At 44.3% G+C, this 26,582-nt stretch overlaps 3 protein-coding genes across 4 annotated transcripts in view; 1 reads left to right on the forward strand and 2 right to left on the reverse strand.

The window, feature by feature from the left end:
• Window positions 1-26: 26 nt before the first annotated feature.
• ss18l2 (ss18, like 2) lies at window positions 27-932 on the reverse strand. The gene is made up of 4 exons (XM_049718784.1): window positions 772-932; window positions 541-617; window positions 320-416; window positions 27-255 (listed from the first exon to the last, which is right to left on the reverse strand). The coding sequence occupies exons 1-4, from the start codon at window positions 838-840 to the stop codon at window positions 199-201; spliced, it is 300 nt and encodes a 99-aa protein (XP_049574741.1). The 5' UTR covers window positions 841-932; the 3' UTR covers window positions 27-198.
• A 444-nt stretch (window positions 933-1,376) lies between these two features.
• On the reverse strand, window positions 1,377-5,108 carry lsm14ab (LSM14A mRNA processing body assembly factor b). Its single transcript, XM_049718774.2, has 10 exons — window positions 4,765-5,108; window positions 4,205-4,368; window positions 3,985-4,123; window positions 3,660-3,845; window positions 3,489-3,572; window positions 3,216-3,410; window positions 2,997-3,150; window positions 2,805-2,831; window positions 2,477-2,720; window positions 1,377-2,353 (listed from the first exon to the last, which is right to left on the reverse strand). The coding sequence occupies exons 1-10, from the start codon at window positions 4,886-4,888 to the stop codon at window positions 2,330-2,332; spliced, it is 1,341 nt and encodes a 446-aa protein (XP_049574731.1). The 5' UTR covers window positions 4,889-5,108; the 3' UTR covers window positions 1,377-2,329.
• Window positions 5,109-5,535: 427 nt separating this feature from the next.
• The window catches only part of LOC125967580 (transcription initiation factor TFIID subunit 4), a 45,316-nt gene continuing 24,269 nt past the window's right edge, over window positions 5,536-26,582 (forward strand). The window contains exons 1-13 of one of the 2 annotated variants that reach the window (XM_049718769.2): window positions 5,536-6,999; window positions 7,397-7,575; window positions 9,487-9,648; window positions 9,955-10,104; window positions 10,776-10,898; window positions 11,143-11,232; window positions 11,891-12,088; window positions 13,854-13,929; window positions 14,789-14,903; window positions 18,269-18,438; window positions 20,432-20,562; window positions 23,184-23,309; window positions 25,149-25,205. In XM_049718769.2, coding sequence (XP_049574726.1) covers window positions 5,583-6,999; window positions 7,397-7,575; window positions 9,487-9,648; window positions 9,955-10,104; window positions 10,776-10,898; window positions 11,143-11,232; window positions 11,891-12,088; window positions 13,854-13,929; window positions 14,789-14,903; window positions 18,269-18,438; window positions 20,432-20,562; window positions 23,184-23,309; window positions 25,149-25,205 — 2,994 coding nt within the window. In that variant the 5' untranslated portion in view covers window positions 5,536-5,582. The remainder of the gene's footprint in view (window positions 7,000-7,396; window positions 7,576-9,486; window positions 9,649-9,954; window positions 10,105-10,775; window positions 10,899-11,142; window positions 11,233-11,890; window positions 12,089-13,853; window positions 13,930-14,788; window positions 14,904-18,268; window positions 18,439-20,431; window positions 20,563-23,183; window positions 23,310-25,148; window positions 25,206-26,582) is intronic. The other variant, XM_049718770.2, reaches the window with a different exon arrangement.

Raw genomic sequence — 26,582 nt, forward strand, 5'->3', positions numbered from 1 at the left:
AATTGAGTTCCATTCAAATAGAAACATTTTTCTTCACATAATCATGACTTTATTCGGGTAAAGTGACATTCTTGTACTATTTCAACTAAATCATTTCAGTGTGACCCAATGCTCCTTCAAATGATGTGCAAAATAAATCGATATGAGGCAGAAGGATGTGGCATGACATAAATAACAATAATACATCTAGGGTCAGTGTCAACTTTCTTCATTGGTGTTGGCGCTCGGCTGCATGGAGGTGGAGCTTTGGTCGCACTGCAAAAAAAAAAAGAGGTAAGCAAAGCAGGTAAAGAAATTAAACTGATGCTTCCAAACTTGCCGGCCAAGACGAGGAGGAGGAAGACACGTTGTCTGGCGGGCTGGCGTCAGCCAGGGTTGCCAGGTACACGATGTTACGGTGCAGGAATTGCTGGTACCTGCCATCAAAATTGGCTTTTTAAACTGGCAACAAGGTATTTGGAAGCTGACGTAATGAGCAAGGATTGGAAAATGGCGGTCCTTTTAAAAACGGGCTGATTTCAGCAATCCAAAGATTCTTACTTGACACACTCCACGGCTCGTCCCTTGTGCATGTACTCGACAATGCATCGTATAAACTGGTCGTTTTCGTCCAGCAGCTGGAAAAGAAGAAGAAGGAGAAAGGTAAAATATAAAGTTTTATTGGTAACAACAACAGCTAGCTATGACGCGGCTAACGTTAGCATAACGGGTAATTGAGTTGAGAAAATTACAACATGTTGGAAGTTTTTTCAGCCTAAGGTTACGATTTACCCTCTGTATGGTTTCCTGGTTGATTTTGGCAGTACCGCGAAGTTTCTGGGGCACAAAAACGATCGACATTTTACGCTTTCATTGGGGAACTTCGACTTCGTCTGAGATTGTCGTCTTCTTCGTTTCCTACTCTTCGTCGTTTCTTTTAGTGGTGAGTACTAAACTTCCATTTCGCAAAACTCACAGCGCCATCGGTCGTACCGGCGGTGGTATCGACGGTATCAAATCGTTCCAAAAAAAAAAAGTTTATAACATTACGGATGTTTTATTCAATAATTTTGTCGTATTTTATTACAATATAGATGGTCGAGGTAATAAATAGACCTCTTTATATCCATGTAACATCCAGTGACTCGACCCTTGGTTAGTCTCAACCAAATTCTCAATAAATATTGTGATATATTTTCAAGTAACCCTGGCCTAATCAGCTATCTTTGTCATTCCTTTAAATTTTCATTTAAATATTTAAAACTTATGTTAAAACCTCTCATACCAACCAAAGTGCGGTCACTAGGGTTAGGTGAACTGTTGATGTTCTAAAAATAATTTTGAATACTTGAAATTTTACATGTAACCTCAAATAAAACAACGGCAACATTATTAAATACTCTTGAATCCTTTATTTTTTTAATTGTAAAAATTCAATTTTTACTGATGCTTTCAAGGACAAAAAAACAATTCCTTGGTTTTCAAAATGTTCCAGAAGCTCATAGGAAGTAACAAAGTTACGAAACTAAACAGTTGCAGATGGTTCTCAATGGATGTCCGTCTTGGGCTGGTTTCAAAATAGACGGAGCGGTCATCATGCAGTGTCGGGCTCAAATGTGCAACATTAACTTAAACATAATGGTTTATTTGCTCTTCATGTATTATTCAATGTCCATTCTTCTAAGTTACATTGTTTGCAACATCACCTCCTCGTGCGGTTTTATCAATACACTTGCTAGAAAGCGTCAACATTAAAGGGAGAACTGTAGAAAAATCCCCAAACACCCACCCACCCCACATTGAAGGCACTCCCTAATACAAAGTGGAGCCGAAAAAAAACGAAAATACTAATCATTCGCGTCACATATCCAGTTGCTGTCCCTTTTTGTTTGAGAAAAAACTAAACAAAAAGCTTCACAAAAAATATTGAACTCTGAGTGAAAGTGGCTTACCGAGGAGCAGAATGCAAACTTTTTGGCTAACTATATTCAAAGCGCTCTTGAAGGGAGGAGGAGGGAAAAAAAACAAAAAGTTAATAGTGGACTGCTCAACACGCATTTGGCCAAGCAAATGCGCTCAAAATTTGGTTTCCTTCAGGCTGTCTCAACAGGATGTAATGTTCAAAATGGAATTGAAACGAAACAAAACGAAAGAGGAAAAAATAAAGCTATCTAAGGCCGGTCGGCGTACCGACCGACTCCACTTATTTACACCGCTCGTAACTCAAAATGAAAGAAGAAAAAAAAATGAAGCTGGCACGCCGCCGTATCTTCTTTCTTCCTGGCAAATGTTGGGACCCAAGAACATGTTTTCAAAGAGCTACGATTGGTCGTCATCCAAGTGGGCAGGATTACGCCGCCACCTTGTTGTCCTTCTGAAACACAAAATAACGACGGAATCAAACTCCATTTCTTAAGCCGTCAAATTCAAACTTATATTTCCATTGTAAATTGGCTTTTTAATACACTAATTCTACCGTCATGAATTTGAGATTTACCGCATATTCAAAGTCGGAGAACTCGCGGCCTCCTCTTCCGCCACGGTAGCCGCCTCGGAATCCGGGCGGCGCCCCCCGAGGAGGGCCAAAGGAGCCTCGGCCGGCTGGCCGTCCCCGCCCCCCGCGGGGCGCCATGTAGCCTCTTCCTCCGCGGTACCCTCCTCGGCCGCGGTGGTGCCTCAGCGGGATACCGAATGTCTCGGCGTTCATCCGCCGCTCCTCCGCCCAGGTCGACCTCCGCTCTCTGCCAGGCAAAACGCACACCATCAGCGATATCGGGGGGAGCGGGGGGGTTAACGACTAAAACGCTACGAAACGTGCGACTTACCTTGAGAATCCTCCATCATGCGATTTACTAAAAAACAAAAAACATTAGACTAGTGTATGAAGCAAAACAGAAATGTTTGTGCAAAACATTTTTGCTGTTAGTTTTAAAACAGAACTGAACTTAACACATATTTTTAGACATTCAAAGAAAATCATAGTGTGACTTTTATCGATCATATCCTTTCTTAATTACTTTGAGTCGTTGCAGGACAGGTTGTCAAAGAAGGACTTGGTCTTGTCGTAGTAACAGGGAGGTATCGCCGCCTCCTCTTCCTCGACTGGCGCCTCCGTACTTGGATGTTCCGGGTCGGCTTCTTCGCCATTTGGCGTCTTTTCTACCTTGTCGTCTGCGGATAAAAAAAAAAAAAAGGATAGCACAAAAGAGTGTGTTTAATTGGATCGCGCACGTCACCTTTAAGCTTGAGCTTGGTCTGCAGTTCTTTGTCGATGTCGTCCTTGTGGAACTGAGCGTTGGCCGTCTCAAAGTCAAAGTCCTCCTCGAACTTCATCATCCCATCCCGGCGCACGTTCACTTTGCCCCTGCTGCGGCTGCCCCTGCCGCGCCCGCGACGCACCGGCTGGGCGCTCGCCGACAGGTAGCACTGACCTGTCAATCAACACGTGGAAGACGCGTGGGTCAAGACGGCAGACAAACTGACAAAAGTTTGTTATGCAAAGTACACACCTCCTTGACGCCTGTTGGGGTCGCGGTTTTCAACAGCAGTATGCTCATGATCCCCTTGAGTTGACACTTTGGCCACTTCGGGAGCTAAACCACACAGACAAAACCCAAAAGAGACTTTTGTACACCAGAGACAACCTTGAAGGACTCAAGTGCGGCGAGTTCAGTACTCACCCTTCCTCTCCAGGAGGTCGGGGGGCTTCTGGTTGCCAACGGAGGTCCCGATAGGTCGAGGTGCCGAGCCTGCCACCTGACTTCTTTGTCCGAGCGACGACGCAGGGGCAGCCGAGGAGGGTGCCTGCGTGGCCTGATTCAGGGCGGAGCTCTTTGCGAGAGGGTCCAACTCAGGACTGATGCGTCCTGTTAAAAAAAACAAGATTAACTTATTAAGTTTCTTCCTAGTTTTAATAGATATTATTGATTTTATCCAGAAATATTTTCTTTTACATCTCCCTGACAGCACCTGATTAATGTAATGCAAAGAAAACCATCTTCTTACCCCCAGGTGCGCCAAACTGCGGTGCACCGCCAAACTGTCCATAGGTTTGCACCGGGGCCCGGCTGAAGGGAGCGTACGCACCAGCAGACTGGAATGGCGCCGACGGGCCCGCCGCACCGCCGCTCGATCCGAGGGACGACTGCAACCGTAAGTGCCGAGATTATTACATACGAAACACGCAGCTTTATCGCCACCACCTGTATTTTCTCAATAAATGTACCTGAACGATGGCCGGGTCTTGAGGCAGGCTGCTGGTAGCCTTAGGAGGCTCGCATACAGTCAAGTCCTTAATGTCACTGCCCCTGAAGATGATGTACTCAAACACCTCATCCCGGGGTGGAATGGGCCTTTCAGTGGGCCTGTCTTCAGTCCCAAACGAGCGAACTGTTTGGAGAAACGAGCATGGTTATTTTCAATTAACCCAGCTTGCGCAATTTGGTGTGCGAGTATAGCGCACAAATGACATCATAAAGCAAGTAAAATCATTATGGCTAACCAGTATAACTACCAATATTGTTTAGAGTCAAAAACTTCCTAAAGTTGTTCACGAGATCCCAAGCGCTGCTTTTAATGTGGCTAGAAAGTTTCAGTAACTCATTTTCTGACTTGGAACATGCAAGATAGCGCCAACACAACATAAACAAAGGGCACGCATTAGCTTGTGAGCTAGCTGGCTAACTGCGAGAAAACCCCCGATATCATTGCTTATCAATGTCAACTAAGTCGGTTGTTTAGGTGACTTTGAGGAACAAAACACGTGCGTTAGATGATCGGGCTTACCTTTGGCGAGAGCTACGGTGGAGTTTTCAGTGTCTATGGTGTACAAAATTCCTTCGTAGCGAATCTCGGCCTTGGAGATGAGGCTAATTTTGCTACCGATATACGGCGTCCCTCCTCCGCTCATTTTGACACCCTTGCAATCACTCGCGCACGCGTTTGGCTTGGAAATGCTTCTCTCTTAATAGAGGCGTCAAAATTAGAACAGGCAGGACGGCGATTCCGAGACAATTTAGCCGGAGAGAGTAAGTGAAGAAATGAGTTTCTCTCGTCCGTTTCCAAATTGATTTCTACGACACGACATGGCCGTGTTAGTTATTTTCAACCACCGCAAAGGATTGTGGGAGGAGAACTGGCGCGGCTTCCAAAGTGACACCTAGGGCTTTTTCTTTTTTTTTCTTTGCAACGTAATTAATTTCCACACATTAATGAGAACTTTGGTTGAACCGAATGAATAGTGTAAAGACAAAATAAGAAGAAATAAGAAGGCAAGATTCAAGCTGTTTCCATTTATCGCGACATTCTACGAGATCCCTTCGTCCTGCCCCCATATTGTCTGCTCGCAAATACAGAAATAAAACACTGGTACTATATGTATATTTACGAATATTAAAAGAAATCATTCACTCGTATGAACATTATGTATACTCCTATGTACATCTTTCGGCTGTATAAATAAATGAAGAATGGAAAAGAATCAGAAATACGACCATTTTGCCTTCATACCAAAAAAAATCTAATGACGTCAGACTCATTCCCACAATGCCTAGTAACACGCATGCGCACAGTAAAAAGAAAAAGACAGCAATCGGAGATCAGAGATGGCGGGCGCCTCCGATCCCCTGGAAGATATGCTATTTTCCGAGGTAGATGAGAAGGCTGTGAGTGACTTAGTAGGCTCACTGGAGTCTCAGCTGACCGGCCAGAGCAACGCGACGGCTAAAAGCGACGAGAGCCGAGGCGCTGGCTCAGTTGCCCCCGCTAACCATCACTTGGGGAAAACGCTACCAGCTCCGCTGGGCTCCACAACAGTAGATCAACAACAACAAGGGCGCCGTAATAAACCCGACATGCGCCAGGATTTAAACTCCACGGAAAAAACTGTCACATCTCCTTCCCAGGACACCCCGCTTCCGTCCGGTGAGACCCCTGCCGCCGCCGCCGCTGCCGCTGCATCCGCCAGTAACAGCAGCTCTCAATCACATGGAGCATCCATCACAACACTACCCGCGTCTGGCGTGTCAACTTCCCCGCCGGCCAGCAGCATCAGCACCGCTACCACCTCCGACCACCCCACGAAGGCTTCCCCGGACTCCGATGAGCCTATCGCGGACGCTTCAAAACGACGCTTTGCCACCCCGCGACGGACCTTCTCGGCTCGGATTAAGAGTTTGAACGGTGCCGCCGTGACCAACCGAGGCAACAGCAGCGGCAGCAGCCCCACGGCGGGGGGCGACGATGCCTGCGGCAGCCCTACCGACCTCCCGCCGGCGAGCACCTCAGCTAGCAATACGCCGACTTTCACACTCGCCAACGCCAGCCTATCTGCGAGTCAGTCGGCCATTGCCCTGGATCGAGGCACCCCCACCATCGCTTTGCAGAGACTCCCCAGTCACATAGTAGCCAGCATAGCCCAGAACGGCACCAGTGCGTCGGCGTTGTCTCAGCAAGGTGCTCAGACGCCCCCTGTCACTTCGCCCCCATCTGCCTCCTCCTTAACCTCCTCGCCACCTGCACAGGAGAACCACACTAAAAGCGCCACAGAACCTGCAGGGACTCCCAACGAATGTCAGTCCACAAGTGTCACTACGAGCTCTGTTATAAACACTGTTTCCTCCGTTGCCGTGACAACAACACCGACCGCCAGCACTACCGCAGTAACTCAACCTTTAACCACAAGCGCTACTACGGCCACCACCACCACCACCATAGCAGCCGTCTCAGTGACGACAACCAGCGTCGGCGGTCAGACCACATCAGTGACCACCACGATCAGCACGGTCCGACCCACCAGCGCCGCCCCCACAACCCCTGCCATCACTGTCGCCCCCGCTGTCCCAGCCATCCCTGTCGCTCCAGTCGCCCCAGCTGCCCCAGCCGCAGCCTCGCCAACCACGCAGACACCCACCCGCCCCGGTCTGGCCGCACCTCAGAGGATCGTTGCGCCACAGCTCATTGTCAGACCGCCCCAGCAGCAGACCACCATCCAGCTGCCACCTGGGTTCACCATCCCGTCTGGTAAGGCTCTCAGCATCCAGGTGCTTGAACATTTAGCTTGAAACAGGCAAGCAATATGAAAGGTTGAAGATTATCAGGTTTGTACTTTACTTGCCATGCAAGTTCAACCTGGGATGAGCAATAATGGAAGGTCCACGGTTCACAACAGAGTAAATAAAAATAATGAAAATTGGAGAAAATATCTTTTTGGTCTTAGTTTGTATGAAATCAGCCAAAAAGCCTATAAATAAATAAAAAGCTACTCGTTAAATAAAAAGATGTTTGCATTTCCTCAGTTTAAAAATGAGATCTGGTATGGTTGCGAGTGCATACTGACTGCTGCCCCCCCACTGCCCCTCCAGCTTGTCTTTGCGCCCCCCGACAATTTTCTCTAATTAATGTCCCCATGCTTCCTCAGGCATGGTGCTCGTGCGGACCGAGCTGGGCCAGCTGGTGTTGGTTCCTCAGCAGGCATTGGCTCAGGCACAGGCGCAGGCTCAGGCGCAAGCTCAGGGTCAGGTCCAGGCCCAGAATAACATCACTCCGCGGCCCGCCACTCCCACTACGGGGGCATCCTTCAGAGTCAGCACTCCGCAGGTAAAGTGTATTTTTCATTTTCTAAAGTGTTCTCAAAGGGAATACAACAAGTCAAAATAATGAGTCATAATCGAAAGGTAACATTTTAGCGTTCTTAACATACGTGCCTTTTCATTACTCTGGGCACGGCACTTTTCCGCCCTCTAATTGTGATATAATTATAGCAAATTAATATTATTTTATGTGTAGAATAGGCTGTGATTAAAAAGAGGATTAATATCACGGGGGACCTTCTGGGGTTAACCGCTGAATTATTGATGCAGCTTTACTTATCACCTGTGGAGACAAGTTAATATTGGAAAAAATGCTTAAATACTCTTGTGTATTTAAATGAACTCACACGTATTAAGTATAGCAAAATTAACCTCACTCAGCCCCACTTGTAAGCAAGACAAACATCAAGTGTAAGGATTAATGTTGAGGTTAATTTTGCAAGCAGTGATTTTTGACGCCAAGTTTCTAAATTTCTCGTTAGGGCCATTTGTATGTCACCCATTCATTAATGTAAAAACAAATTTATGGCGACGGATGAAGTACTTTGGCAAATTAATCCAAAATTGAGGTATTAAATGAGGTGAGAGAGGGAGGATTTGTCTGAAACTCATTTCAAATTATTCTACTTTCAGCTCATGCAGACAACGACAAAAAATAAATACATTTAAAATATTTGCTATTATACATTTAATCGCTGCGAGCACATGCAACCGACACTAGAGGGCAGCATTTTACCGTCTTTACCTCGTTTGGCACTCACAACTGAACTACTGTACTCCACATGTTTCTTATAATAATAATGATGATGCACCTTATGGCATTTAGACCACCAAATGACAAAAAAATATTTTTTAATTTAGTGTATGATTGTAATATAATCCCAAAGTCATACCCCAGTGACTACGTCAATAAAACGTTTTTTTTTTTTCTTCAAATTTTGTTGTTGCGTGACTTATTCGGCAACATGATACCAAGCCCAAATAAACAAATTGTTAAATAGATTATTTTGATATCAATGAGAGGAACAATATATTATGCTACATTATATTACTATTTGTAAACTCTGTAATTGAAATTTCCAGTTATTAAATTGATTTTATACAGAAATGCAGGAGGAAAAAAAATCTAAATAATACTATAGGTGCCTAGTAATTAAATTGCCATAAATAATAAATTATTATTGTATTCATCCCCTTGTTCTCTTTGCACAATGCAAGCGTGGTGACAAATTAGCGGGGCCGCCTTGTGCTCCCCTCGCCAGGAAAAGCACGAGCAGGGTCGAGGTTGTTGGAAAATAAAAAGGGTATGGTGTTTATTCCCTGAGCTGTCAGGCCTGTCAGTCTTCCCGCGACGCCCGAGGGGAGAAGAGGAAGGCGTCGCAATCTTCCTTCCTTCCTTCCCTCCATCCATAACCTCCTCAATCATTCATCAGCCTGCTGCTTGATTATTTTAAAAGGCTCAACACCGAGGTAGAAGCAGCGAGACGCGGCGACAGGGTGGCGCCGCTGGCGGTGGGATGCACCCTGTGGCCCCCCCCACCACATCATCATCAACCCCACTCGTGCAAACTTTCCCCGGGCTCTTTTGAATCCCGTTAAACTTTTAGCGGATGGGGAAAAAAAAAAAAAAACTCCCTCCTCCCTCACCATGCTACTTCTTCACCGTGCCTACTTGTGTGCACATGAAGTAGATCCAAGTACGCCTCCGATAGATGCCACAAACTGTCGTGTTGAGTATAGGATTAACGAGGAAAAGTACACTAATTGGTTGCTTAGCAACAAGTGGCTGTAGTCTATCGAATACCACAAGTGAGTTTGCAAATGGGGTTGAGTATAATTGGTTACTGTCCACGACGGACATCTTGATGTTTCTCCTCTTTCTTCTTTCTTCCCTTGTCCCTCCTTCTGCTTCCGACAGTCTCCGGCAAGCTCTCAGACCACCAGACAATGTGCTCTGACCCCAGCCAAGGTGGCACCCTCTCCTGCTCCTTCCAGCCCTGCCCTCCAGACCACCTCCTCTTCTTCTTCTTCCTCTTCCTCTACTCCTTCCTTCGTTACCTCCTGTCCCGCACTACGTCCAGTGAGAGAACTGTCTTTACGTTTCTACTTTGAAATTGTCCGATAGGTTCACAAAAATCTGAATTTGTGAATGCAATTAAAAAAAAATGTAATGATACAGAGCAATAAATGCATGCAATTGATTTTTGGACCTCCAAGCTGCGGCTCGTGGATCGCAGTTTTGAGAAGCACCGTGTTAAGTGATGTCCAAGAAGTCGCCGCGCCAGATGTGACAGGAACGCCGCGGCGTCCGCCTCCTCTTCTCCGTGGCCTTGCCGGCAGCCAGGCGTCACGTCCTATTTATCTCCTCTCTCTCATCTCTTTGCAGAAGGGCCCCGTGGCGCCGGCCGTGGCGGTGACGGCTCCGCAGCAGACCCCCGCGGTTTCCGCACCCCAGGCGCAGCCGGCCCAGACCGCCTCGCAACCCCCGCAGACGACGGGCATCGCCGTGGCCCCTGGAGCTCCTGTCGTGTCCCAGGTTCTCCCACTGCAGAATCATCACATAAAAATGACATTTAATTTTATAAATGAAGGCAGGATGGGATTTTTCAAGATCTGCTGGAAAACATTTTCTCTTAAATGAAGTGTAATGTATTCCACCTTTCATCACCTTTTTTCCTTTAAGCCCACTTCTGCAGTGCTCTCTCTTTCCCTTTTTCTTTTTCTATCTCTCCGGTGTGAGTGCTGTCACAGCTGCCAGCAGGCTGGCTGTGTCACAAGCCCCCCCCCCCCAACCCCCTCTCGCAGCTGGCCGCACACAAAGGGTCTCACACGTGCCCACGCGCGTTTGCGTTTGTACATTCACACGAGGAACACCAACCCAAGGATATGTTTAAGCACACACACACCCAGACACACACACACCCAGCCTCATGCGGACGACAAACAGATGTGTGGCAGAAAAACATGGAGCCGAATCATCACAGCACGGATGTAGCGCAAGCATTGCAACGTAACTGCAAACGCTAACATACGTCGACATGGCATTGGATAACATTTTGTTACGTAACCTCATTATAACGTGGCAAAAGATAGCAGAATAGTATAACACGTAGCATAACGTTACAAAAAAGTGAAAAAAAACGTCAACAGCATTGCATGATTTCATATTTGTACAATTCAAAAATTCAAATTGCATTGTCTCGACAGGAGATGCAGGAGAACGTGAAGAAGTGTAAAAACTTCCTCGCCACGCTCATCAAGCTGGCGTCGCACAATTCCCCGTCACCGGAAACCTCCAAGAACGTCAAAGCTCTGGTGCAAGACCTGCTGGTGAGAAGTTATTGCAACCTGAAAACTTTTTATCACAAGGCTCTCTGTCATTGAGCTTTACGCACTGAGCACTTCTAAGCTCTAGATGGCGCCATCAAACCTCTAATTCCTGCATTTTTTTTTTTTTATTATCAATACCTAATAGCTTGAAGGGGACAATATGAGTGGTGTGATTAAGATCTTCCATGTTTAAATCACTTTTGACATGTGATTCATTGTTTTGTTGCGGTGTTAAAAAAATTAGGACGCCAAGATTGAACCGGAGGAGTTCACTAGCCGGCTGCAGACGGAGCTCAAGTCGTCGCCACAGCCTTACCTGGTGCCCTTTCTTAAGGTGGGACCGGCATTTCGGACTAACTCTCCACCACGTGATGGTGGACAGCATTTTTTTATAAAATATATATATATATAAAATATAGATATCAAACAGTCTTTCATATAATGTGGTTGCAAACCCTCTTACAAAATGGGAACGTGGATTTATTCAGATTTACCAATTACATTCAAACTCAGTCGGCACCTACCTTCAAAGACTACCTGGTTCCTCTTTTTCTTCATCTGAAGCCCCCTGAAGTAGCATTCCCTTTACGCTAAGGCTACAAATGGCTAAGCCTGACACACACACACACACACACTCAGGAACACAGCCGCCCCCTGGCCTGATTTCTGACTGTGTGTGACAGTCGGCCCGGCAGCCGTGCCTGCCAGTCGCCGGCAGGTTTCTCCAGCCAAGCATGATGAGCGTCACATCAAGGCAGCCGAGCGCCCGATCCAACTACAAACACATGTTGTCATGCAATGTTAAGTTGCTGGCATCCGAAATTTGGCCGGAAAATACTTTGTGTGTGTGCGCGCTAAAAAAGATAACATAGCAATGCAACACAACTAATAACAAACAGCGTAACACAACAGCGTATGAAAACACAACACTAAGATTGATAGATTTGTTGTCGTTTTGAAATCTATTTTGTTCTTGTCCCACCCGTCTACAGAAGAGCCTCCCAGCCCTGCGGCTGTCTTTGCTCAACAGTCAGCAGTCGCTGACCCAGCCGCCGCAGCAGGGCATCAAACCAGCAACGACGCCCATCGCAAGCGGGCCGGCCGTCCACGTACGACCTCCGAACAGCGTCGGGCCCATTACGGGGGCTGGTGCCCTACCCCATGGGACCATGGGCCATGCAGCTACCACGGTATGAATATTGAATGTCCACCTCATTCAACACACAGCTGTATTGACATGGATCGGAACATGAGTATGTTGGGGTGCCAAGTGAGGTCACACTGGTCCGGTCCGGGCAATCCGTCTCCAATTTTACCATCGCACACACACACTTGGGCTGTATCTTCTCCGGAATCACTCGCTCATCTTTCTCCCTCCCTCCATTAAGCGGCGGTAGGTGAAGTAAGGTAACTAGGTCAGCCCCGGGTCAATTTTAAAGCAATGTGGCGGGCCGCAGTCCATGTCCAGAACATGCCTCTGGTCTCTCTCTCTTTCACTCTCACTCTCTCGCTCACACACACACATCCACCCGATAACACCAATACACAACATAAGCTATCACACAAAACAGCAAATGACCGCCTGCGGCACTTCAGTGGTTGGTTGAATTAGGCCCAAAAAATTCTTTCTCTTCACACAGTAATGTGGGGATCCATTTCTCAGGCACTTGGCTTGGAGTCAGTTCAGTACACGAGAGAGATTTAACCTAACTTCATTTTTGGTTTAATAAAATGTTTAAATAGGATAGAAATGGGTTGACACACTAGAATCCCTGCCAAGGCCTTTTTTTTTTCAATATATTTTTTTCTTGTTAATAATTAAATCTTCCAATAATTGCACAGGTAATGTTTTTCTCAATTATTTGGAAGTAAATCAAATATTGAACATGCTGTAGGTGCACTAAGTACAGAAGAATACGGGTATATATGATTTAAAACGCGTGAGAAAGTAAAGTTGCTTTACTGCTAAACTTTGTACCTTGTAAGTGTGTCGCCGGCTGACCCGAGGTGCTTTGCTTTCTGCGCTGAATGAATTCCTTGCCCACGGTGCATCTCTGGGAAAAATGGCCTTCGCTTTTGTCGTCTCGTTTTATTTATTTATTATATATTTTTCCCCCCCGTCTCCTTTCACCCCTTAAACAGTAATATAGCACATGTCAGAGAATGGAAAACAAGGCAGAAAAATTTTTTGCAGTGAGAAGCAAAGTGCTAAGGAATGGATGGCTGAGCCCCAGGCCTGACCCGTGGCACTACACGGGAAGGAAGTGTCTCCGAACAACCCGCCATTGCAAAAATGCCCGCCTGCCTTCCTCCTTCAATATATATATATATATTTTTTTTTTTTTACCACCATCTTGATCTCTTGTTATCTTGCCATTATTTTATGTAGAGATGCACACCACTACACAAATCCTCAATCTGCACACCCGCCCTAAATCCAGACTTTCCAAGATGTAACAAACGACCAACCAGCCGACCACTGATTAACTTAACCAAGTCAACCATCTAAGTAATGAGTTAAATGGCAACATTTTGCTAATTAATTACATCATTACTTAGTCATTCAGTCTCATTTTGTGAGTCTGTCATTTAATTAGCGAGTTACGAATGCCGCACAATGAACTAAATGAAATGTTACGTGGCACAAGAGGCCACACTTTAAATCGTACTGATTTTCATTTGATTGTTTTTAAATAGTTATTTTTTTAGGTGAGTGCATCTATGGCATGTTCTAATTTACATACAGTTAGGTTATGAAAGCTTACTTTGAATAAATAGAAATAAAGTTATACCCAGAATAATTTTTTGGAGTATTCTCGACAATTTTGCTCAAATTAGGATTTTTGCAACGTCAGAGGTTCGACTGTATTCCACTTTGTAACTGTACCTCTGTTTTTTTTTTTTCTTCATCATCTCAAGCAAACTAAACGTAACACTTCACTTGTCTCCTCCCAGGGTCTGAAGACCACAGGCGCCATGGGCGGACAAGTCCGGATGCCCGTGATGATCACGCAGTCCATGAGAGCTCAAGGTGAAACACCCGCTTCACTTATCAAACTTGTCACCTCGGTGTTTTTAACGCCCCCGAAGCCCCGATTTTGCATTCTTGCTCAGCCGCCGTGTTGTGACTCAAAGTTGACCCGACGCCACGGTGGCGAGGGAGGCTAAACGGGCCATTTAACCATTAGTGAAGCGTCCTCTCGGTGGGCTTGCGGAATGTGGAACGGGCGAAAGAGCAAGCGAGAGAACAGGTGCTTTCCTTTTTTTTTTTTTCTTCCTCCCTCCTCCGCCATAGCTTACTCACACTGATTCATGGAAGCCCACGAACATCACCCCATAGCGGAGTCCTCTCAGGTGTACACAACAAACGCACGTTTACCTATTTTTGTGTGTGCGTCTTTGTAATCAGGGGGTGCATACAAATTTGATCTACCTCATACAAGATGGCCCGCAGTGAAAGGATCTGTAGGTCGTTTTATGCCCGCAAATTGGAATGCGGGGTTCGTTCTAAAAATACTTTTTCTTTGCCCTACGGCGAAGAACATGCCTGTTAAGATCAAGTTTGAATTCACTCTGGCAGTCCTTGTGCATCGCTGGGGAGGAGGAGGAGGGAAGAGAAGAAAAAAAAAAAGTGTCTCGGAGGTAGCACACAGTTTGAAAGTGCGAAGAGAACCCGTTCAAGTGTTGTGTGGTCATAAAATACAACACTGCACCAACTTGGAAGAGTGCGACTAATTTTAAACTAAAAAGTACGCTTGAAGAATAGCAAAAATATACTGTATTTATTGTCATGAAACAAAGAGCAACACTTTATTATTTTTAAGCATATGTGGTTGTAATTTCGAGAACTAGATAAAATAAAAAAATGTTTTCTCATCTTCTCTGAATAGGCACGATGGGGAAGGTGGGCACCTTCCAAGCAGGGAGGAGTCCGGTGGGCTTGGCTGTCCAGATCTCCGGCAATCAAAAAAACAAGCTCAATGACCCCGGAGGAGGTTCTTTCAGGTACCACTCATCCCCCCCTTCCTCAACTATCCTACCTCTGTTATTCCGCATAGTCTCCACATGGGGGCAGCATTTCCCTAAATTGCCTTATGAAGCAAGACTGGAGGCAACACTCAGAGCAAAAACTGCGTGGGAGTGTTTGCGCCACCTGGTTATGCGCACACACACACATCATTTCAGAATAACATAATTGCATCCAGATGGGTGGAATTTTTGGTAGCAGCATAAAAAAAAAAAACTTATAAGCCGGGCCATAGTCTCGCTGGATAAAAGGCTCATGACTGTCCACATGCTGGCTTTGTGTGTCGCTGTTGCGTGTAAACATCATGAGAGGCAAAGAATGTGTTGTTGCATTTGCGTAGGAGCTTCGGGACTGTGCCCCGGCATGACCAGGACCGGGCTGAGGCATGTCTGGGTCACATGGGCCAATGGGTTTGCGCTAATGCCCCCGCCTCCTGTGTCCCCCAGGGCAAAGGCAGTGCCCCGGAGCCCTGATTGATAAACCGATAAATCTTTAGCTTGCGTGGGTAATTAAGCTGTCAGGCGGCGCTTGTTACATGACAACCATGTTGCCCCCACCCATCCACACCCCCCCCCCGTCGTGATCACCATGGGCCAACACACAAACACACATTGCATACTTCCATTCGTAGGTTGCCGTCATACATCTCCTCCCTCTTAATTAGCCTTGAAAATTACACAAACAAATACAAATCGGCCTTAAAAATGCCACACCTGAACCAAAAAAATGCCTCGATTTAAATCGATGCCACACTTTTTACAACTTTAGAAGCCCTGGTTTTGGTTACTGGATTTGTCAACTCTAAACAAATAAACCAAATGTCCAGCTTCGGTACTCGAGGGTCGCTGTCCGGCATATTTTAGTTGTCTCTCAGGTGAGCTGTGATTGGTCAGTTAGCTGAGCCTGTGATGTCATTTGACAGCAAGTGGCTTTTAAAAAAAAAAAAAAAAAAAAAACTAACCCCCTTAAAGCACTTTAGAGAAACTTGAGAAATAATGTCATTTTATATTGGTATATTCCTATAACTGTATTGATCTAGAAATAAAAATGGGGAAAAAAATTATGAAGCATTTTAATGATTTAATTCACCATTTTCTGTTCTTTGTTTATCCGCACATATGATGTAAGGCAACACCAGTATTACATATCTGGGCCCCCCTCGGAAAAGAGATCACGCATCTCAAGGGGTTATTTTTATTTATTTATGTATTTTTCTCGTCTAGTTTTGCTGGGCCGCGGGCAATTTTGAAGCGTTTCCGAGTGTTGCGTTTGCTCGTGTTGTCTTGTACACTTTTTTTTTTTTTTGGTGTTTGCTGTCCTTTCGTTTCGCTCGAGGCCAGCAACGTGTCTCGACACAGACCGGCGCCACGGGGGCAGGTTTGTCACAAACACGCAAACCCGACAAAGGCGACATCATACAGATAGGATTGTCTTAATCAAACAAATGATATTTTATTCCTAAATACTTTTAATTTCACAACTATTTGGAAATGAAAATTTGTCATAATAAAATCCCAACATTACATTTTACTTTATATGAATAAATTCAATTCTTCCATCATTTTGATATAATAGAATAAAATTGTCCCATTGTGACCCGCCAATCCAGTCTAACTCTATAGATTATGTTTTTCTTCATTTTTTTTTTTTTTCCCTTTTCTTTTTTTTTTCTATATACCAGTACCTGAGTTGGTCCTGTGTGGTATAATGAACTCTCTTTGAGGTGTTGCTTTAATTTCTCAGAGTGTTTGGCAATTGCCAAGGCTCCAAATCAAACGCCCGAGACAGGTCTGACATTAAAAGGAGGCAACGAGATATGAAATGCAAAATATTCCTCGACTACAGCTGGGCGCTAATAAAGCCGAGATGTAATTAGCGGTCCTCTGGAGCCTCTCGAGTTATTGGATTGCCTTGGCTCCGGGGGTGGGGATGGAGGTGGTGGTGGTGGTGGGGGGGCATACAGCCGGCAGCCACATGCATGCATAAGCGGCGTTTCTATATCAAGCTTGTGTTTCAAAGCCAGGGCAAGCCATAGGTGATGATGATAGGGCAGCGGTGCACCCCCTTTTAACAAGGAATGGGGGGTTGATTGCTCCTTTTTTAATGCCTCAACTGCTCGGTGCTTTTTACCTTTATGGTGGCCTGCAGCGTGAGCGTATTTGAATGTGCCCCCCCCCCCCATTCCCCCTCCTGACTTGGAAGGACTTTATGTTCTGAATGTAATTGAGTCGCGTTTTATTTTGAAAGCAGACGGCCTGTGTCATTGTGGTAGGCAGGAAAAAAAAAAAACATCCATCCATTATCTGTATCGCTTGTCCCCACGGGGGTCGCGGGAGAAAAAAAAAAAAAACCCAAAAAGAGCTCTAAGACTAAGAGCGGCCTGACACTTAATTTAAGACCAAGCTAAAACACCAAAGAAATACTGTAAATGATCTCAAACACTTTTTGAATTATATTTTTGTCTTATGAGGTGGTCTTAAACATTTTTTAGTAGCTTTTGTAAATTGAAATAAAACCAAAAAGCTTTGACTCCGTTTTTGCTTAAAGGTTTCGCCGACGTTTGTGTTTTATCTTTGATTGCAGCCCCCCCGAGGGCGCGCTTGGTTTTAGGACAGGTCACGTTATCCGCCAGGACGTGGCGATGGGTAGGTGCACCGCCAGAGGCGGCATCAAAATCAGCGGGTCCGCTCCTCCCCGTGCATCCACATTCGCCGTCGTTGTTTTGCACGCTCTCTCTCGTAATTAGAGCGCTCGGAAGAGAAGCACGAGAAGGTGGAGGTGCGCTCTAATGGTCTTTGTCAACCTCCCGTCGCTGTGTCAACTTTCATATCGCTTTGGAAAATGGCGGACCGTCGAGATGTGCCGAGTAGTCGTGGTGTCGGGGTTATGTGGTTCTTGTTTTTTTTCCCTGTTGTAAACTAAATTCTCATCGTTTCCTAAAATCTTAATCAAATCCTAAATTGTTCTTGGTTTACAAAAACACACTGCTCACCAAAAGTTCAGAATTTTTTTTTTTTTTCATTTCTTGGCAAGATGAACCTAAAATTCACCTTACAGGTGAACTTCATTTGACCTTCTCAAAACTTTTTAACGCTTGTGTCCAACTATGCAGCCTTTTAGTACTTTTTGTTTTCAACCAAAGAGGCTGAACGGTAAAATTCACAATTTATTTCGTGAGGCAAGCAATTGATTTTCACATTTTGGAATCATGAGACCGAGACGGCACCTAATCGCCAATCAAAAGTCGTTTGGCATTGTGAGACTTCAAACAGGATGTTCTCACAGATTGCAACAGAGAGAACTTGGGCGTGGTCGATCATCCCAACTTTTTTTTTCTTCCCAGGGACGATGACGACATCAACGACGTGGCCTCCATGGCGGGCGTCAATTTGAACGAGGAGAGCGCCCGCATACTCGCCACCAACTCGGAGCTGGTCGGCACGCAGATTCGCTCGTGCAAGGATGAAGCCTTCCTCCACCCGGGGCTGCTCCACCGACGCATTCTGGAAACAGGCAAGCGCGCCGCAACTTCAGCGTCGAACGGCATTTTCCAACTTTTGTTGCCGAAAAAAGCGGAGAATGATGAAATGGCTCGAGCGGTTTATAGGGAACATTTTGTATCTGTATTTAAAGTGGCGTCACTCAGGACGATTTTTGATATTCTCGCCGCAGTTGTTTGAGGCCGTAGCCCTCTGTTCTTGTTTGCCCTGGGTTAAAAATGCCATACACTTAACAATTCCTTCACCTCCTTTTAATGAATTCTTCAGTGGCTGTCTGTCGGAATTCACTGGACCGCGGGCGTACACGCATGAATACTTGATGGCTTTGTCTTTTTAAAGGCGGCCCATCAGATTTGTCCTGTGGACCAAAGCGGTCCAGTTGAGAAGAATCACACTCGGCAGGGGTATTTTTTTTTTTTTTTTTTAAGTCCCTCATGGTGAAATTGATAGAAGCCAATATTGTCTTCATTACGTGGTCATGTCACGAAAAGTTCTCCATGTCACCTTCAGTGGTCGTATCAATGAGGCGTTTATATGTAAAACCGCACTCAGTGCGCCATTGATGCATTTTGTGGTAAGAGGACACAAGGACAAAAATCATGGCGTCCATCTTTGTGTGCTGTCCCGCAGCAAGCACCAAGAAAATCAAGTGCGGTGTTAAACGGGCCTTTTTACACTTCCTGTAAACAGGAGCAACAAAAGAATGTTAGTTCTTGAAGCCCGCAGTGTGGGGATAAAAAAAACAAAACGGGATAACTCAAAAACATCAACATCATGACTGGACATAATTAAAATAAAACAACACGTCATTTTACGCGGCGGGGAGCCTTGAGACCTCATCTTGTTTCATCTCCATTAAAGTATCTTCGGGTCCGCGGGCTAAGTGGACTCCCGGCACGATTGTTATCCCGTCACCTTTGGGGCGCAGGGTTTTCTTTTTAAAAATATACACTTTCCCTCCGGGGGCGGCACAGCGTGATACGGTGGGGCAGGAGGCGAGGCCGCCCCCTGCTGGGCTAGTGGCACCCGCGCAGCTTTGTTGTGTCAGTTGATTGGCCGAGCCACGCTCCCAGCTGACAGCAGTTCGAGGGAGGCACCCCGGGCCTGCCAACTCCGTTCAATCTGAGATTGTGGCGTCTTGGTTTTACTTTGAATTGCCTTTAACCTTTTTTGGCCTCAGCTTTAGCCAGAAAAAGAGCAGTTGACTACCAGGATGCTTAGCTGGAGTATTATCATGCACAGTTTATATTATTGACTATTATTTATCGTACAGGTTCCTTGAAATATTAATTCATCCCTTGAAAAGATGTTTTCAGAAAGCAAGGGAAGCCCATTAGTGTTTTTCCCCTGACCTGGTGACATTGCTACATTTAAGTGTGTGTGCGCGAGTGTGTGTGTGTGTGCCGCCACGGTAATGAGGAAAGAACCATTTCAAAGCTGGAGCGAGCCGGTGCTATATGTATTGTCGGGCTGATTTAAATAATTGCTGTGGTTTACTTAAAAGGCTGCCAGAGAGGAGAATTATGCTAATGGAGTCATTTAAAAAGAAGTTGGAAACGGATAGCAAGTCTTTTTTGTTATGAGTTTTTGGCTCCGAGGAAGCGAAATGATCCGTCGTCTCAAAGAGATGGTCAGTGTGGTTTACTGTGCTTTGAAGGAGCTTCTAACGCCCTCGCGTCGGGATTTTGTGAAATTAAATTGAATTCTAGAAGTTAACTGCACGTTTGAATTGTGTTTATACGTATATTCTGTGTACCACCGTAATAAAAAAAAAAAATCTGAGATTCGTGTAAAAGGGCAGTATCTAAACTGTTGTTGGATCTCTGCGTGAAAAGGGATTTCCAAACAATTCCCTCCAAACTAAACTCTAGCAAAGTGTGAAGAAAGGTCACCAACTTTTAATTGTGTAAAACCCATTGAGCGGATTGAGACGTGGCGGCATCCGGGAAAAGCGGCTATTTCATTTCGTTGGAGATTAATTACTTTGCGCCGGTTTCATTTCACAGCCAAGAAGTTTGGCGTCATGGACGTGCCCATGGAGGTCGTGACGTTCATCTCACACGCCGCACAGTCGCGACTCCGCACTGTCGTCGAAAAGGTTTCGGCCATCGCTCAGCACAGACTGGACTCCTGCAAGGTATGACATCATCCTTGTATATCTTATAACTTATTTTTCATATTATCAGATCTAACGCAAAATAATGGTAGATTTGAAATCCGATGTCGAGGATAGACGTTTGTTGAAATATTTTGGTACAGATTTTAGCAGGGGTCATTGAAGTTGACCGAAAATGATCCGTCGGGCCGGATCTGGCCCCCGGGCCTAGACTTTGACACCCACGATCTACACCATGTGGACAAATGTATCCCCCACAATACATAAATACGAGTTTCCTGTACAAGAGTTAAGTTGATAAAGTGGAATGTGGGGTAAAAAAAAAAAAAGTTAAGCTAGAAAAGAACACCAGTGTGCTTTTCCATATTAGCGGCGACTTGTAAGAATAGAAGCACATCTAATTGGCCAACATTAAAGCCAAAGCATTTGGGAGAACTTTGAAAAGGTGTTTTTCCTGACACCGAGGAGGAAGCTGCCTCCTCCCCGTCCTGTTTTGCACTTTCATTTCTTCCATTTTTTTTTTTGTGGTTTGGCAAACGAGGTGTGAGAGCGACAACTGACGCTCTGTGAAGCCACTCTGTTGACATCAGCGAAAAAGGGAGAAAAGAATTAAAGGGGGTGGGAAGATGAAGAGGGCCTTAAAGAGGAACTGGGCTCACTTCGTCGGCGGTGGCAGGAGAGTGCAGGCTCAGCGCTGCAACAAAGGCTGGATGAGAGCGAGAGCGCAAAAATGGGGAAGCGCGAGTGCCACGGGAAGCCTCTGATGTGCACGCCCGCATTCGCTCTGCTTGACGGAAGCGGGAGCGCATACTCGCACCTCGTGCCAACATAGGCAATTATCTTATTAACTTTTGATAACCAGCAAAAAAAAAAGTTGTTTTCTTTGTCTTTACGCGCACCTTTTTTTTTGGGGAGGGTTTTCCCAAGCGATATGCAAAGAGAAAGGGCTTAGTCTGTAAACAGAGCTTTTTAAAGCAAGCAACTTGGGAAGTGTCTCTTCAACAAACGCACGGCAAATGAACGGGGAACGTTTGCGCTTTGTAAATTCCACAGTCCCGAATTACACATTGATAAAGGAGACGATTTTGAGCTCGATTCCCCGCTTCAATACTCAAACAGCAAATTTTAACCAAAATATTGGCTTTATGTGTCCTTAAATGTCTTTTTGTTGCCAATTTCAAAATTGGTTTCACTTTATTCTCATTATTTTTATTTTATTTATTTTTATTTTATATATTTATTATATATTGTTATATTATATATATATATATAGTATATTATATATTTTATTTATTTTTATTGTATTTATTTTTATTTTATATATTTATTATATATTGTTATATTATATATATATAGTATATTGTATATTTTATTTATTTTTATTTTATATAGCTATTATATATTGTTATATTATATATAGTATATTATATATATTTTTATATTATATTTATTTTATATATAATTTATATATATATATATATATATATATATATATATATATATATATATATATATATATATATATATATATATTTAATTATTATTATTATTATTATTATTATTATTATTATTATTATTATTATATTTATTTTTGGGATATTTTCTTTTATTTTTTGGAAACTTTTCCACAGGTGAGGACCAACAATAGAAAAGTATATCTACTCAGACATATTTGACAAATTAAAAACTCGCTTGCCTCACGTTAGTGTGACTAAATGTTTTGATTTGAGACAGCAAGATTTGTCATGATATTAAAACGACTTTCCACCTTTCACAGCTGCTAGTATTTACGATTCTCCTCGGACTGATTGCACGTTCGAACCGTGCCGTTGTTACCGAGCAATCTAGCAGGAATGCGTGTTTGTTTGCACTTATTCGATTGGTCAGATTACATCGCGTTTGGTTGCTGTCCAGTGCACGGCCCGCCGTATGACCCAGAGCCCCCCACTGTGTCAGCACACTGACGAATGAAGGGGAACTGGAACATTTTTTTTTTTCCACACTGGACTGAAATCGATAAGAATTACAACCCTTAGGGCGGGTGTGTCTTTGCAAGTAAACCAGAAAAGTACAAACCTCGAAACCTTTAACCCCCCTCACTAAAAAACATTTTTGTAACGAGTCTTTAGTGCCACATGCTGACATTGCCACATTTTTTTTTTATTTAAAATGTGTCTCCAAGAATTGAAATTATAGACTTGGAACAAATTGAAATTCACTCAAATATAAGCTGATTGTTTTTCTGTCATGTAAACACCTGGAACCAGATTGAATCCAGATTTAGGCCTCTTCAAAACAAGGGGGCAAGAAATTCTGCCCTAGCTACTTTACTGTCCTCCAGTTTACATCTTCTTTTCCTTGCTCTCAGGTTAAAATCAGGATCAAAACCCGATCTTGGTTCCAGTTTCGCCACAATGTGAACAAGTAAATATAAAATGATCTAAAAAGACTTGCAGTTCTGTCATCAAACCTTTGAAACAAGTCTTGAAACTATTACTTGACATCACAGGAAGTTCATTATTACAAGATGAATAATGTAATAATCTTTTTTTAAATATCTATACAGTAATCCCTCAATGTTAGCGGATAATAGGGACCAAGCCTGCCTTCACATTTTTCTTAAATCTCTACCTTCCCCTCAGGACGACGAATGCTACGAGCAGTCGGCCGACGTACGCTCTCAACTGCGCTTTTTCGAACAACTCGAGAGGATGGAAAAAGCGAGGAAGGACGAGCAGGAAAGAGAAATTCTCTTGAAAGCCGCCAAGGTAAAGTCGACTTCTTACTGTGTGTGTTGGTGTGTGTGCTGTTATGATGTCCTGGTGTGCCAAACAGCGTGTACTGTGGGACGTGTGTGTTTGTGTGTGTATGTTGCTCTTGACACCAGTAGATGAAGTGACCTTCCTGTGTCCTCCCGGGCTCCTGGCCGCAGGGCTTCAGTGTCCTGGCTCCTCCCCACCACACACGCGTACACACACGTACACACTCGCACACACCCAACTTGCAATAATATTCCTCCATCTTAATTCTTGACGGTGACTAAAAAGTGAATTTCAATTTGAAGCCAAACATGCTCGCCAGGAGGAGTGGTTAGCCTTTATTAAGCATATGGCCGCCAATATAAATAAGAAATATTTAAAATTGTGCGTTATATGCTCTACAATAAAACTGGAATCAAACTAAGTCAAGGAGTCGTGCCGTATTGGCAGCTGTTTCTAATATTTTGACTTTCCTCTGTAGCCTCTTAATAAATAAACAGATAAATAAATAATTAAATGGATAGATAATTAGATAAATAAATAAAAATACACTAAAAAGAGCACCGCTGACCGAAAAGAAAGTGGAGACAATCCTCGGCAAATGAAAATGCCCCGCGGCAGCACATTAGAAGGGCGAGCAAGCGCGCTAGCCAGGGTTCATTTAATTAATTTTGAATGGGGACAATGTCCCACACTAAGGATCGTCATCGGCGCGCACCTCGTCGTCTTAATTGCGTTATTACGCCGCCGCTCCTGCCCCGCATGATAATAGGACGCCGAACTTTTGTCACTTGGCTCCGCCGATTCGAACGCAACCCCGCTCGCTGTAAAACAAAACACGACCTCGGAAGGGAGAAGCATTACTTTCAAATGTCCTTTTAAAACTGGAAGCTATTAGCTTGATCGCTCAGCGCAAATGACTGCGCTGATGGCATTCAAATAACACCAAGTTATTATAAGAAAAAAAATGCAAGGTTTTTGAATGGCCGAGTTAATTCCCCTGACATAAACCCTATAGAGCATGTTTTTAACATTTTAAACCACGCAGACGACGGCCATCTTGACGAAAATAGCCGCGTGGTGTGACGCTGTAATGTAGCGGCATGGCCTGCAGTGGTCAGCCGTACACACGTTTTATCGCGGCGCTGAAGGATTTCCCAGGGACGCGCATATTCACCCACTTCTCGGCCGCTTATTAAAAATAGAAGTGTGGTTACGCCAGGGACACACACGCACGCACACACACTCACGGATCGCCACACTGGCTCACAGGGACACTGTCACTGATACTCACCAACATCCTTTGCCCCTTTTTTGTGTGTGAGTGTGTGCTGGCTCATGCAGAATTTTTAATAACCTCTTTTGATTAGCGTCCCCCTCCAGCGGCTTATTTAGGGCTGGATTTGGAGCGGGTTTAAAGGCCACAGCCCCCTCGGGGTTGGGCTCCGTTGCACTTCTGCTCAATTCAAACACGATGTCCTTGACACCTCCGTATCCTGTTCCCATTTTTGCACACTTTTATTTTTTTTGCTGTAGCAGCAACAGATGAATCGGGATGCCGGAGACTAAAAAAGGGGGTTTCTTGAAGTTAAGCTGCGCGCACTGCCGATTTAAGAAATGGCAAGTCGGTGTAATTTCATCTAGAGGAGTCCAAAAAATACGGCAAGCTCACGAAGCAAATTTCGTGCTTCATTTTTCGCACTGTTCTCGCCGCGGCAGCAACAGATTGCGAGCAAATGCGTTATCGTTACGAGTGGAAGGGAAGATATCTTAAAACCAGCTGTTAACCTATACCCCCCCCCCCCCCCCCCTTCCTCCAAACCTCATCACCCACTTTTGACTCCGCAGAGCCGCTCCAGGCAAGAGGACCCAGAGCAAGCTCGACTGAAACAGAAAGCCAAGGAGGTAAGATCATTACCCTTGACATTTGCCAGACTCGTGTGTATGAATTTTTCATACGCTTGCCACATATGTAATTCCGTTTAACGTCAGATTTAAGACAAGGAGAAGTTGGAGAAATGATACACGCCCCTTTGACACCCCCCCCACACCCCCCACCCCAAACAGACCATCATATTTATCAGCTTTTAACTCATCATGTTAGTAGAAAGGCCGTCAAATGGGGTCACCCAATTCAAACTCAGGGGGATTAAAGAAATATAGTTCATCAGCTACAAGGAGACCGTACAAATTCCACACTGGGAGGCCAAAACCTGGATTTGAACACCCAACCAATAAAAAAGTCATAAAATAAAATTTCAACATACACTAATTAAAAAAAAAAACCAGCAACATTTACGTAAAACTATGCCAGTAGTAAAATTACTCTGTAAGTGAAAGTAAGTTCATTTTTATAACCCAAATTTTTCAGTTTAAAGTTTCCTTTTTTTAGCAATACTTCTTAATTTAATGATAAAATAATATAATTTTATAACATCATAATTTTAGTAGATGTAGATGTTGCAGCAATGATAACAACAATATTGTTCCTGTATTTAAAAAAACAAAAAAAATCCATCTTGATTCCTTTATTCCTTCCTATTCTCCCCAAAAATCCGACTTTATCTTTGTAGCTTTTCTGGAAATATTCATAATTGTTTCCCGTGTTGTCATTACTCCTTCCCTTGTTTGCAAAACTTTTGACATACTTGATCTTACCACTTTTCCTAAACTTTTTTTGTTCATGGCAGGAGCCTTGTGCGAGCATAAAAAAGGCCTCCCAAAAAAAAAAGAAGAAACAAGTTTACCCTCCGCATAAGCGTTTCAGACGCAGCGATTTACTCCCCGCATTAACTTTTACGGCTACAAAGGAGCGCAACGACGCATTGTCTCTTGCGTGTAATAGGCTAAAGCGCCACGCTAAGGCGCTTTAATCTGAAACGGAAGCTGCTGCGTCTCGTCTCGTATAGGACACATTCCCAGCGGAGCTCACAAAGTAGACCTCTCTTCTTCTTCTTCTTGGTGTTTACGAAAGAGTTCTGTCACAGCCCGGGTTTGTTTTTGTCCTCGTTTGCCACACGCTAACTTCTTTCACTCAATGTGGGCAGAAGGGGAAAAAAAAAAAAGCAGCGCTCACCTGTTGTTGTTTGCGATAGCAAACTTAAGCAGCACATTTTTTTTTTTTTAAATATAGTAAAGTTCTGTGTGTGGACTTTTCCAAGTTGCACTTTTATGACGTTATGATCAGAACCATTTTTGCTAGTCTAATCACCTTTCACACCGTTTGGATTGTCATTGATTATCAATGATCTTGGTGTCAAATTGCTGTAATCAATGACGATC

The sequence above is a fragment of the Syngnathus scovelli genome, chromosome 4 (genome assembly GCF_024217435.2).
Source record: "Syngnathus scovelli strain Florida chromosome 4, RoL_Ssco_1.2, whole genome shotgun sequence".
Classification (NCBI taxonomy): domain Eukaryota; kingdom Metazoa; phylum Chordata; class Actinopteri; order Syngnathiformes; family Syngnathidae; genus Syngnathus; species Syngnathus scovelli.